Below are 12,982 nucleotides of genomic sequence, written 5' to 3'. Positions count from 1 at the left end.
TGTGTGTGTGTGTGTGTGTGTGTGTGTGTGTGTGTGTGTGTGTGTGTGTGTGTGTGTGTGTGTGTGTGTGTGTGTGTGTGTGTGTGTGTGTGTGTGCACTGTATGTCAGGGTGTGTTATTATCTGTGTGTTGTGTCGGTATTGGTGTGTGTGGGGGTCTGTGTTAATTTCGTCAACAATAACTATGACGAGAAGTACTTGTCAACGACCTATTTTTCCAGACTAAAACTATGACGATAACGAGACGTGATGCCTTGGGAGAAAAAACAACAATAATTATTACAAATCACTTTTCATTTTAGTCAACGAAAATGTGATGAGACTTCCAAGTGAGACTAATGGACATCTTTATTTGACACGAAACTCCTTTTCATCTGTTTTGTCCAATCATAAGCATGCATGCAGAATATTCGATGCAATCCTCTCATTGAAAGAATTGACATCTTTCAGTTACGTGGTCTGATTGAGCTGATCTGCCCTACACAGCTCCCAGGCGGTCACTTCAGTCAGTTGTCAATCTTTTGAAGTGATGCGAAGCCAGGACACTTGACTTGTAACTAACCTCAACTAGAAACAATGTTTATGGCCTCCTGAGTGGTGCAGTGGTCTAAGGCATTGCAGTGCTTGATGTGTCACTACAGACCCTTCTTTGATACTTGGCTGTGTCACAACCAGCCATGACCGGGAGTCCCATAGGGACTACAGACCCTCATTCGATCTCAGGCTGTGTCACAACCGGCCGTGACAGGGAGTCCCATAGGGCGACACACAATTGGCCCAACGCTGTCTGTGTTAGGGGAGGGTTTGTCTCATCACGCTTTAGTGACTCCTTGTGGTGGTCCGGGCTCCTGCAGACTGACTTCGGTCGTTAGTTGAATGGTGTTTCCTCTGATACATGCTTCCGGGTTAAGCGGATGGGGTGTTAAGAAGCGCGTCATGTTTCGGAGGACGCATGGCTCGACCTTCACCTCTCCCGAGCCCGTTGGGGAGTTGCAGTGATGAGACAAGGTCATAAAAGGGGGGTAACAATGTTTACTCTCTCTTACTTTCATGTAGGCTATTTTTGCTTGGAATAAATAACATGTGCGCTGTTATGTATTCATTTGTGTTGCCTAATCTTGCGCAACGGTCAGCAAATGCGAGTTGTGGTTGCTTTTTTCCTATGGAAAAAACGAATGCCATTTGTTGACTATTAGGAGTACAGTAATACTTCTGGCATTTTAGGAAAGCTCAAACGATCCCCTTTTCAAGAAAACCACTGTTATTTACCACCCTTGACGGTTATGATGGTGAGGAAATCAAAGCTGTAAATTGTTTAACCTGTAGCCAAGGCTTTGTACCCTATATGGTTCAGGGTAGCCTAGTGGTTAGAGCGTTGGACTAGTAACCGGAAGGTTGCAAGTTCAAACCCCCAAGCTGACAAGGTACAAATCTGTCGTTCTACCCCTGAATAGGCCGTCATTGAAAGAAAGAATTTGTTCTTAACTGATCTTGCCTAGTAAAATAAAGGTAGAATAAATGTTTAAAAAAAATATATATATATAGCTGTCATGGGTTACAATCTGCAATAATATCAATGTAGGCAGCTAAGGAAGACAAGGGCCTAGTCGGAAAAGGTTATCTAAATGTGAACATGATAAAGTCAGAGGTAGCCTAAATATGATTTATTTTTTCTTTTTTTCTTATTTATTACATAAACCACAAGGAAGAGTATTAGTATTAGTAAAGTAAAGTAGTAAAGTATTAGTATTAGTATTAGAACATGAAGGACAAACAATACAGCATCAAGACACTATCAAACATGTATCAGTCTTTCTGCAACAGAGCCATCCTTATGTGAGGGTGTGAGGGTGTTTGTGCATGATAGTGATATAAAATATACGTCAGTGTCCTTTTTCATGATCACAATCTTGTGAAACCCGAACCCTCCAAGATCCCCCTACAGTTCCCCAATAGATGTCCCTCAACCATTCGAGAACCCTCCCACAGTGCCCCCCATGGAATAATAAAAAATAAATAATAATACAATTAACTCCATTCCCCACCCCCAAGAACCCCCCCAATGCACCAACAACTAAGATAATGAACTAAAGAGAAAAAAGGAAAAGACAGAAGAAAACAACAATGCAAAACAATATATAAAAAAATAATACATTTAAAACAAAGGACATCAAGGACAACTGAAATCATAACAGCAATGCCAACTGTATATGTTTGTGTGCATGTCTGGCACTATTACATGTATGTGTGTGTTCTTGTATGTGTTTATTTGAATGAGAGTGTGTGTATATGCATGTGTACAAACACCTGCACGGCATCAGCCTCAGGCAAACCGGCATTAGTTGTAAAAACACTTCCACATAGTGTCATTCAAATGTACTAATATTCATTATTTAATCGAAAAAAACTGCACTGACTATTACAAGACTAAAATAGCTGTGACTAATACAAGACTAAAATATCTGTGACTAATACAAGACTAAAGTCTTGTATTAGTCACTAAAGAGTTTTAGTCGACTGACAATAACTAAAACTAACGAAGGATAAAATGACTAAAATGTGACTAAGGCTAAAACGTATTTAAAGACTAAAACTAAAATGGCTGCCAAAATTAACACTGGTGTGTGGTGTTGTGTACTGCCAGTGTTGGTGTGTGTGTGTGTGTGTCTCTCGATCATGTGGCTGGACATGAGCCTCTGCCTCAAACTAAATACCATACATGACATAGAGATGTTCCCTGACGTGTATTGCAGCACTAGGATGGCATTTGAGTCCAAGCTGGCAAAGAGCAGCAGGGGAACAGACTTCCGCATCTCCGCAGCAATATGCACCATGTTCAATGTGATGGTGGACGCAAAGGACCAGTCTTCCAAGCTGTGTGCCATGGAGATGGGCCAGGAGGTAAGACTGTGACACTACCAATGCAAAGGTTGTGGGGTCAATTCCCAGAAGCGATCACCTACTAGAACTGTACCACCCAAGTAGATGAAATGTGTGTTAAATATCTCTTTCAGAAACAGTATCACACCCAGATAGATGAACTGATTGAGGAGAGTGTAAAGGACATGATCCAACTCATGGTGGCAAAGGTACACTTAGTTTTTCTTCTTGTCCTCCCTGATGATACGTAACTCGTATTGTGGTTGGCCTCGTAGTGCTTTGTGGCACTAGAAAAGTAGGCCGAGGTGATTTGCATTCTGGGATAAATGTTGTTATTATTTGTTTGTGTGTTTACTGTTGTTTGCGTGTCCCACTTCTCAGTTTGTGGTTATTCTGGAGGGTCTGTTGGCCAAGATCTCCCGATACGATGAAGGCACTCTATTCTCATCGTTCATGTCATTCACGGTAAGACAAGGCTTCTCTGCTGTACCGCCTCCAATATCATACCAGATGGCACTTATGCTTCCGTCAATTATTCGAGGTATACCGGTGACTGCAAATGATGGAATTCTCACATTGTCTTGTCACAATCTGCCTGTAATTTCAGGTGAAAGCTGCTTCAAAGTATGTGGACGTCCCTGTAAGTGTGCCACGGTCCCAGTCGATCTCCGTCAAATGTCAAACCAGTACAAAAAAAGCTATGTAGTCAGAAAGGAAGTACTTCGTTTCCTTCATTCAAATCAAAATACATTCTCGTGTGTTTGGGGCGATTTAACTGTACTGTGCGTAGCTGATACATTCTTCCCACGTAAACCCTTTGCCACGGCCCCTATGTCTTTAACACTATTGTACCGTGTGAGTCTGTATAAAGTACATCACATCCTTATTTCATTGAATCGAGTTTTCTACATTTTTAACGACATTTGTCATGTATTCTCAATAAATGTTTCCAAATCTGCATCCCCGTACACGTGACTAATAAACTCAATATAATCTAAATCGGACACAAATGACAGATTTACAACGTCTGTGTTTCTGGTTGTGTTTGCAGAAGCCTGGGATGGACGTTGCAGACGGTTACGTCACCTGTGTCCGCCATTCTCAGGACATTCTGCGAGATAAGGTCAATGAGGAGGTGTATATAGAAAGGTTATTTGATGTAAGTAAGATGCCGTCTCCCCCTGACCAATAGGGAGGGAGCTTTCCAGAATGTGGCAAAACAATTGTGACAGGAATAGGGATATTATATGTCACATTTTAAGACCAGGCGCTGTGTGTATGCCTACCACAGTCTGGAACAGAAGAGGCTTGTGTTTTATTATCTTCCTCTATAGGCTTTTCTCCTCGTCTCTCTATCTCTTCTCCCCTGTTCTCTGAACCTCTCTGCTCCTGCCCACTCTATTCTGGTGTGCATCGCCACAGTGCTTTTGGACCTTTGTGGATTGGTTGGATCACTTTTGTCTTACAAGCAAAGAGTCCAAGCAAGCACCATCGGGCAGGATTATCGAAAAAGCAGTGCTCTCTGGGTAAAGAAAGATAAAGAAATGATGTACAGGTCATCTAATAAACTCCAACACTGGGAGACGTCATAACCAACTTTCCCTTTTTGTCTAAGCAATACCAAATAATATACAGTATTTTAAAATGCACGTTCACGCTTTGAAGCGGTCTTGCGAAGCAAAAGCCAATGATATGAGAGCACTGTCTTACAAGCACATAATCCTTATGTGGTACATTAGAAATAATGTGTCCACCATTTTCGTGAGGTGTACTACGGTGACGTGTGTTTGCTTCATACCCCTGAAATGTATAAACTGTACAGTATTGTGGTGCACAGGTGTATGTATGTATGTATGTGTGTGTGTGTGTGTGTGTGTGTGTGTGTGTGTGTGTGTTGGCTTTGTATGTTTGAAAGGCGTGCGGCAATGTGCTGGAGTCGTTTAGTACGTGTGTTGGCTGTGTATTAGTGTATTTGAGAGGTGATACTTTGTGCAGTAGCCTACTGTTCCTGCGCTGTCACTGTGTGTGTGTGTGTTGGCTTTGAGTGTTTGTGACGTGTGCTGCTATGTGCTAGAGCGGTGTGTATTTTGTGTTTGTAAGGTGTGGTGTACTACTGTGAAGCGTGTTTAATTCCATCTTTAAGGTCAACACTGACTGTCCCTGTCTCTCTCCTTGTGTTTCCACACTGCTTTAAGAGTACAGCCCCTCCTCCCCACTGTTTCTGATGTGTGATTGTGTAGCTGGCTCTAACCTGGCCTTACCCAGCACTACCACGTTTGACTGTTTCATGTCTTTTGAGCTGTGGATGTTTTGGTTTGTTGTAATGTTGTATTTCCGTTAGTTGTGGAGTGTCTTCGATGATTAACTTTTGTTTTATTTAACATTATTTTCCCTCCTAATGCTATTATATTCAAACCAATCTCTTTGCATGTAGTATCTCTTGCTGCGTCTCTCTCTCTCTCTCTCTCGCTCGCTCTTTGTCTCTCTCTCTTTCTTTCTATTCACTCTCTCAAATTACTTTCTTTCTCTTTCTTTATTAACCCCATAACTCCTGCCGCCTCCTCTTTTCTTCAAAAAAGTGGCACTTATCTCTAATGTCGCGTTGTTTTAGCACATTATGTTGATAAGGCATGATTTCAAGTCAAATAATCTTCCTGTGTACATCTTCTAGCATGACCTTCCACCTCTTAAGAGTTATGCCTCAGTCATACTACACATACAGCCCACCAACCGCACGCACGCACGCACTCACCCAGCCACCCACGAAGCCACCAAACCCACCTTCCTTCCAGGTCTGCATGCACTGCACGCACATACTGTAGGCTCAACTCGACAGTGTGAAGTGGACAGGCATCCATCCGCTAAAATCTGACCTCAAGCGTCAAGCCAAAACCTCCTGACCAACCAGTCATCTCTACAGGACAAAAACACAACCTGGTTACAATCAAATTAGAGCTAGGGCAATTAGACCAATCAAACTAACAAAATAAACAACCAAGCCAGGTCCAATCATAGCCCTTCAGGTCTTTCATTCCTGGCCCCTGCCTACTCACTCCACATGACTCAAAGTTCATTTTTCTTTTTCTGGACGTTCGAAGGAGGACGACAGTTTCCTATCTTCCTTGGTTCATCACTCTTCTTCTCTCGTGTGCTGTTCTCTTATAACTTGCTCTCTGCTATGAATCATCTGGGTCAATCTTATCCTACACTCTGAATTTAGATGAAACATTCTTCAAAGAAGGTATAAGAAAATAGCACAACTGTCTGCTCCTTGCCTGCCTAACCATTTACTCACTTTGTCATTATGATTTCATTTCGGCAAACGATCGAGTTGAAACGAGACTGTGAAGTTACAGTATGTAGAATGAATGTTCGACGGTGTTGTCGTGTTGCTTATGTGTATTGAAGGACCTTCACAAGGCTTTAGTGCTGGTCTAGATCATTTGAAGTAAAGAATTTCTGATAAATTCAGATCCCCTTACAATATACTGTACAAATGGTACATGGGTATACTATATTATGTTCATTTTAGACATTTACCTACTAAGAACAACTTGTGTCACGTAGATATTTCTGTCCCTGATTGTACTGGAGACAGAAAGTTTGTGCCAGAAAACATGAACATTTCATAGTTTTAATGTCTAGCTACTAGCACTACTAATATACCCTGGCAATTTATTAATCATTTCATTGTTTCCCTCGGATTTACTTAGTGCCATGCAAGTGCTTGGAAAAATGGGAATTCTGAAAGAATTAATTGGCTTTTTTCCTGAAGTATTTTATGCATGTTCAGTGTGTGTTTATTTCTCCACTGCAGAGTGTGTGTGTGTGTGTGTGTGTGTGTCTTTTTTTTCTTCGAAATATCTGTGTTGTCTTTCCTGGAAAATACTGTAAATGTCTGTGTGGTGTCGGAAAGTACTTCGCTATGTGTTAGTGTGTTTTGCTTGTAAGACGTGTGTGTGTGTGTGTTCGCTAGAGAACATATCAAGCTGCATCTTGATATGCAGAGAGCTCTAGTTTGTGCTTGTTTGTGTTTGCGTCTACGTCTATGTGTGTGTGTGTGTTTTGCTGGAGAACGCTGTGTTTGTGTGTGTTGCAGCAATGGTACACAGCCACCATGAACCTACTGGGGACCTGGCTCACTGAGCGCATGGACCAGCAGCTCCATCTCTACCAGCTCAAGATCCTCATCAGGATCGTCAAGGTAACTCACTGCCAGGGTAGGGGTTGATAATCTGCACGGTATCTCAGCTATTGTAACTATTTTGACACTAGTGTCGCTTTATTTGATAGCAAAATGGGAAGATGATTGAAAATGTACACTGAAAACGTGTCAAGGAAACACGAGCCTTGTGCTCACACTGCAGGCCTTAATGCTCAAATCAGTTTTGGAATACTGACTGTCCAAACAGCAAGTTACAAGTGACAATTGGATTTGTGTGTTCAGACTAGTCATTTGCTGTCATGGCTAAGCTAGTTGTCATGGTAATGGCAGGTGTGCGTGTGCAATGGTGTAGCCTGATTGGTCGTGGCGGTGCTCATGCTTTCTGTTACTCAGAAGTTGTTGTGTAGCAAGCTAATGTGATAACAATGTCTGCCATGGAAGTCTCCCAGCTGCTTTGAATATTTGAAATCATAGTGTAAGAACACATTTAAAGCCTTGAAGGATAAGATGATCCAACGTTCAGAACAATAACTAGCATGCTAGCTAGCTGTTTAGCTTTCTAGCACATTCACTCTTTTATTAGTAAACAATTAACAAGCTAGTTAGTATTCAGATTTTCATGGCGTCATATTGTCTCTGTAACATACCGGGGTATACGCTGTTACCGAATGTGCACTCAATAGGCACAATCTTTTTAGCGCACAAAAAAGGGTTCTTGATCCAGGAGGGGATTGAATGTCTCTGCTGTAGCCAAGAAGCTCTTTCTTGACAGCTAACCACTTAGCTAGCAAGTCAGCAAATCAAATGCACAGCTGGAGCCCTCAGCTGGATATAATTTATTTGACACATCTTGGATTTCTTATAGTTGTACTTAACTTATAAACAGTGGCGCAGGACACACTCCCGCCACGGTTTTGAAAATCACACCGTCGGTATATCGACGGTATAAACGATATATCGCCTAAGCCTATTAGTTAGCTACCACATGTTCTTGTCAAACTGTCAGCGGAGTAGCTAGCAGGCAACAAGATATGAAAAATAACAGTCTAAATAAACTAATTAATCAGATTTGACTGTTCAGACACAACTTGTGACCAGGAATCAGATTTGTATGAAATGTGGCTTGATATATCTGATTCCATGTGCTTTTTGGTTGTTCAGACTGCAGGAAAAAGATCCATTCGAATCGGATATGACAAAAAATGGGATAGAGTCACTTCAAACTGCCAGTATGAACAAGGCTAAAATGGTATGGTAGGGGTTAATAGTGCATTGTAGAGACCCTCATATCTTTATATTCACTGTCATTGATTACCATGGCTTCTACCTGTAACTCAGTGGCACAAGTTATTTGTCAAGCCTTTAGCTACTTCATCCCTCTATACTTGCTAATCGCCCTGTTAATCATCCATCTCCTTGTAGAAAAAGTACCGTGACTTCCGTCTGCAGGGGGTGCTAGACTCCACCCTGAACAGTAAGATGTATGACACTGTGAGGAACAGGCTGACCCTGGAGGAGGCCAACGCATCCATGAAAGAGGGAGGCATGGGGGGCATCTCCATGAAGGACAGCGACGAAGAGGACGAAGACGATGACTAGAGTTGCAGCGCCGCCCGACCTCAGAACTGGCACCGACACCTCCCTTTACCCCCCCGATCCTCTACTCTCACATGACTTAGCCTGGTAACCAATGCATGTACCAACTCTGTTACTCAGACAGCCACTTTAGGTCCTCTTTGTCATCTCAAAATGCCCATGAAGGACCTATAATAAACAATAAAAATAGTAATTACTATGTTGAGGAAAAATAATACAAATAAATATGTTGAAAAAATAAACCATGAATGACAGTTTATCTGTGTCATGATGAAGATAGCACTGATGATATCTTTGACTCATTGATTTCTAAATTCATTTCTGTGTTCCTAAGCAATATGGAGTACCATTTGTTTGACAATGTTGAGTGAGATTATTAGGTGTGTCCCTGTCCAATGCAAACCTATATCGCGCTTCTTTGTTGTATTCTACATTCATTATAATGGTACATTGTTGTGACGATGAGTGTATAGACCCTTTTCTTTTGTATTGACTATCTTTAGGTGGATGCCAACTGCTTCAAACTGAAAATGACCCTCTGTATTTAAGTTCAATGCTGTTTAGGATAAGCATCTCGTCTACTCACTCTCCTGTACTCTCAGCACCATAGTATGTTCTAGACCGTCTGTTCCTCATCTGTGTCAATGCTCTGTGACCTCATAATCTTTAACCCTATCACTAACAAGACATCGTCCAGCAGCCATCTTGAACTAAAATGAGTGGGTATTCTGGAAATGCAATATTCTCAAAGCTCCATTTTGATATCTTGTCGGAGATTTATATTTTTCTTTCTACATTGTTGAAACGACCTTGAAACAGGTTCTAATCTATTTGAAATTTAGTTGCACGTTTACAGAGAAAAGAGAGCTGAAAATAAACGTTTTTTTTATTTACCAAAATGAAAGTTGGGTCTGTCTTTTTAGTTTTATTACGTACTTGATTAGAATGAGATGTGTGGCATTTCTTTGGGTCTCACTGTTGTTTTGTATATACACACCGCTGTACATTGTATTCTGAGCCAACGCTGCATGCCCGTGGGTCCCCACCCTCTCCGAATGCTTTCCGTTTTGTGTGACAATTAGCTGGTGGATTAATTCTTGCTTTTGCCTTATGAAAGCCAACAGTTGTAATATGCAAGAGCTGTGGCCTCGAAATAAAATTACTGTACAAATACACAATTGTTCTCTTTGTGTCATTTATAGAATATGGAAATGGCCTATTTGACCCAGGGAAAGGGGGACATGAAATGTTTTCAACCTGCACACTGAGAAACACCAAAGTGCATAATGGCGAGGTTAGGGATAACTGTCAACCAACTACTGACAACCAGCAGAGGGCAACATTGTGACCATAGAAAATAGAACTGCCCTTGAGGGGTTAACAACTATAGAAACGGGCTCATGAAAGCAGAACAATGAAAACCCTGCCTCATACTACGGTAAATCTCACATAAATAGACAACACCAGGATGAAGTACATCAAAACCCATACTTTATTTAATGTATAGCAATACAATTTACATATTAAATAACACTATTACACTATAATAATATTATATCATATGACAGTGCCATAGTAACACAACACCATGGCACTATCATACAATGACAATATAATAAATGGACCAAACCATTTCATTTCTTCACGTTTACAAAATCGAACAACTGCTGAACTTGCTTAGATGGGTCGAGGAGGCAAACTTTACTCAGTGACTCCCGGAATCTTTTTCATCCATAGCGCACACTGGTCTGATGTAAGTCTATAGCAAAAGTCTGATATTCAAAATGGGGAGGAATAACATATTCTTGACCCCGAGAGAAAAACAAATTATTTACGGTGAACATCCCGAATGGTATCCTATTCCCTACTATATATAGTGCACCTCTTTTGATCAAATGTAGGGCACTATATAGAGAATAGGATGCCATTTTAGAAGCAGTCGTGGACTTGTGTTGGAAAGTGATGGCAGTCTACTTGTATCCATGGAGACATGATTCCTACATACTCACCACGAATACAATGACAGAGGAGGATACTGTTACAAAGAAAAAAGCTTCATATGAAAATAAAAGGTCTATAATGATCACACAGCAAAGATTACAAAGTCCAAGAAGACTGATCCTTGAAGTAAATATGTACATACCTTCGAAATAGGAAATTACACTCATGTTATAAATGAAATATGTAGAAAGCGTAACGTTAATAATAATAATGATTGAGATACATTTAAAAGTTACACATGCAAAACAAATGGTTGTTGGCTGCCAAAAACTGTTTCCCATTGTGACAAATAAGCATGTAATAAAGTCAGGACTTTTCTCCAAATGTTGGAGAGTTGTGACTTCATTTAAGAAGCTTCTCGTGGACAGAGAAGAGGGAGAGAAAAAAGAAGGAAACTACAGCATCTATGTATAAGTACAGGGTATAGCTACATGGTACAGTATGAATGAGTAAAGTAGATATTGTCGTTTGGTGTAGGGGTTAGTTCAAATCCAGTTCAAACGTAATTTCACATGGTGAAGTATGGGCTTTACACTATGGACTTTCATTGGGATGAACGCTTCATGTGACTGATTGTTGTCCGAAACACATTCTAAGAACTTTGTGGTAACATTGCAACAACCATGTAATAATATATTTTTTTTAGTCCAACTACAGTCAAACAACTTTCTTGTTGCAATTTTCAACCACGTCTTTGGTTATAATGAAAGAAAAACACTTCCCCCTCGAGATGATGTTAAGACTGCGAGAACTCCGTTAATTTGGTAAGATGAAAGCTGTATTTTATGAAGTAAACTTTATATTAAGTAAAACAGTTGATGCAAGATAAGCCACATGTAGAGCTGGGTTGGACAAAATGGACACTATGGGTCTTGATCCACACAAGGCGAGAGGGGGAATGATATACAGTATACAAAACCAGCTGCTTACTTTGATAAAGGATATAATCATATATATTACAAAACAATATAAATCTTAATATAAAGCAATAAATGTTCACAGTAGTTGTAATACTACTTTAAAAAAATCTAAGTAACGGGTATAATTTACAAATATGAATGGGGATATTTGGGTAATATAGTTATAATAAGTAACATAGTATCTCTACAGATTAAAATTTCCCTTGGATAAGGTGGGGTTTCCAAAATAAGTGTTGGCCAGATAATAGTGATGCAATGCATGTTGGGTGAGCTGTACTGTAATAAAATGTACTGCACTGGGATGGTCTGTGTTACGAAATCTATTGGCCTGGAACATCATGTTGACCTGTAGGGTCGTCCTTGGTCTTCACTGTTCATTCATTCATTGAGGCGAAAGTATTTTCTTTGCCACAATCCAAAATGGGTTCCAATGCAGGTAGTGGAGCGTGGAGCCAGGGTCTAGCTAACTGTACTGTATTATCTAACAGGGTTTTAGGCAGTAACACTGAAAGTATAGTGCAAACTGGACAGAGCTTCTTTCTTTTTCCACACGTGAAACAACTTAAACAGGTGCAAACCCTCAGCAGGATAACAATTAAGACAAAAATAATGAAGAAACAAATAAATATCAAAAAACATTATATCATCAGTGTAAAAAAAGGTAATCAGGTTACCGATATTCATTTAACCAATAGTTCTGGCAAAAAAGGCCTCGGGAAAGTCCGCCAAAGTTCTCTCCGTTTCTCAGAGTTGTACAAATTAAGTGCCTTCGGGTGGTGGTGTGAGCTACGGTGTGTTCATTCAGACTAATGACTCCAGTCAGACCAGTAACCAGTCAGACCAGTAACCAGTCAGACCAATACAACCAGTCAGACCAGTAACCAGTCAGACCAGTAACCAGTCAGACCAGTAACCAGTCAGACCAATACAACCAGTCAGACCAGTAACCAGTCAGACCAGTAACCAGTCAGACCAGTAACCAGTAGAACCCTTCAGATCAGTAACCAGTCAAACCAGTAACCAGTCAGTCCAGTAACCAGTCAGTCAGACCAGCGACTCCATGCTCTCTGCAGGGTCTGATTCGTCCATTATGACAACCACTCCATTAGTGTCCATGTAGAGGGGGCACATCCCGCTATCTCTGCTGCTCACCAGGCTCAGCATGGCCTTGTACAGGTACTGATAGTGCTCCTGGAGAGACAGAGAGACACAACGAGAGGGGAGGACAGAGAGACAGGTTAACACAACTGTTAATATTGACAACTGTTGTAACTTCAAATGCTACTAGGTCTAAGATTGGGGACATGTTGAGAAGTCATGTCAGATCGAGCAATGACAACCACCATGTTACACAGACTGGAAGTGATATTTGTTCCTGTGACTGAATGGAGATGTTGCAAGAAGTTAGTTATTGAAAATGG

At 40.8% G+C, this 12,982-nt stretch overlaps 2 protein-coding genes across 15 annotated transcripts in view; one reads left to right on the top strand and one right to left on the bottom strand.

The window, feature by feature from the left end:
• Positions 1 to 9,818, top strand: part of LOC118389353 (calcium-dependent secretion activator 1-like) — a 151,672-nt gene extending 141,854 nt beyond the window's left edge. For all 14 annotated transcript variants that reach the window (XM_052527088.1, XM_052527085.1, XM_052527087.1 and 11 more), the window contains 7 exons: positions 2,753 to 2,900; positions 3,014 to 3,088; positions 3,261 to 3,344; positions 3,487 to 3,519; positions 3,931 to 4,038; positions 6,979 to 7,083; positions 8,467 to 9,818. In XM_052527088.1, the coding sequence (XP_052383048.1) occupies positions 2,753 to 2,900; positions 3,014 to 3,088; positions 3,261 to 3,344; positions 3,487 to 3,519; positions 3,931 to 4,038; positions 6,979 to 7,083; positions 8,467 to 8,643 (730 nt within the window). In that variant the 3' untranslated portion in view covers positions 8,644 to 9,818. The remainder of the gene's footprint in view (positions 1 to 2,752; positions 2,901 to 3,013; positions 3,089 to 3,260; positions 3,345 to 3,486; positions 3,520 to 3,930; positions 4,039 to 6,978; positions 7,084 to 8,466) is intronic.
• Positions 9,819 to 10,109: 291 nt separating this feature from the next.
• Positions 10,110 to 12,982, bottom strand: part of LOC118388806 (receptor-type tyrosine-protein phosphatase gamma-like) — a 309,742-nt gene continuing 306,869 nt past the window's right edge. The window contains exon 28 of the mRNA XM_035778287.2: positions 10,110 to 12,752. Within this exon, the coding sequence (XP_035634180.1) occupies positions 12,606 to 12,752 (147 nt within the window). The 3' untranslated portion in view covers positions 10,110 to 12,605. The remainder of the gene's footprint in view (positions 12,753 to 12,982) is intronic.

This window comes from Oncorhynchus keta, chromosome 10 (assembly GCF_023373465.1).
Source record: "Oncorhynchus keta strain PuntledgeMale-10-30-2019 chromosome 10, Oket_V2, whole genome shotgun sequence".
Classification (NCBI taxonomy): Eukaryota; Metazoa; Chordata; class Actinopteri; order Salmoniformes; family Salmonidae; genus Oncorhynchus; species Oncorhynchus keta.
This window is presented reverse-complemented; position numbering and strand designations above follow the sequence as displayed.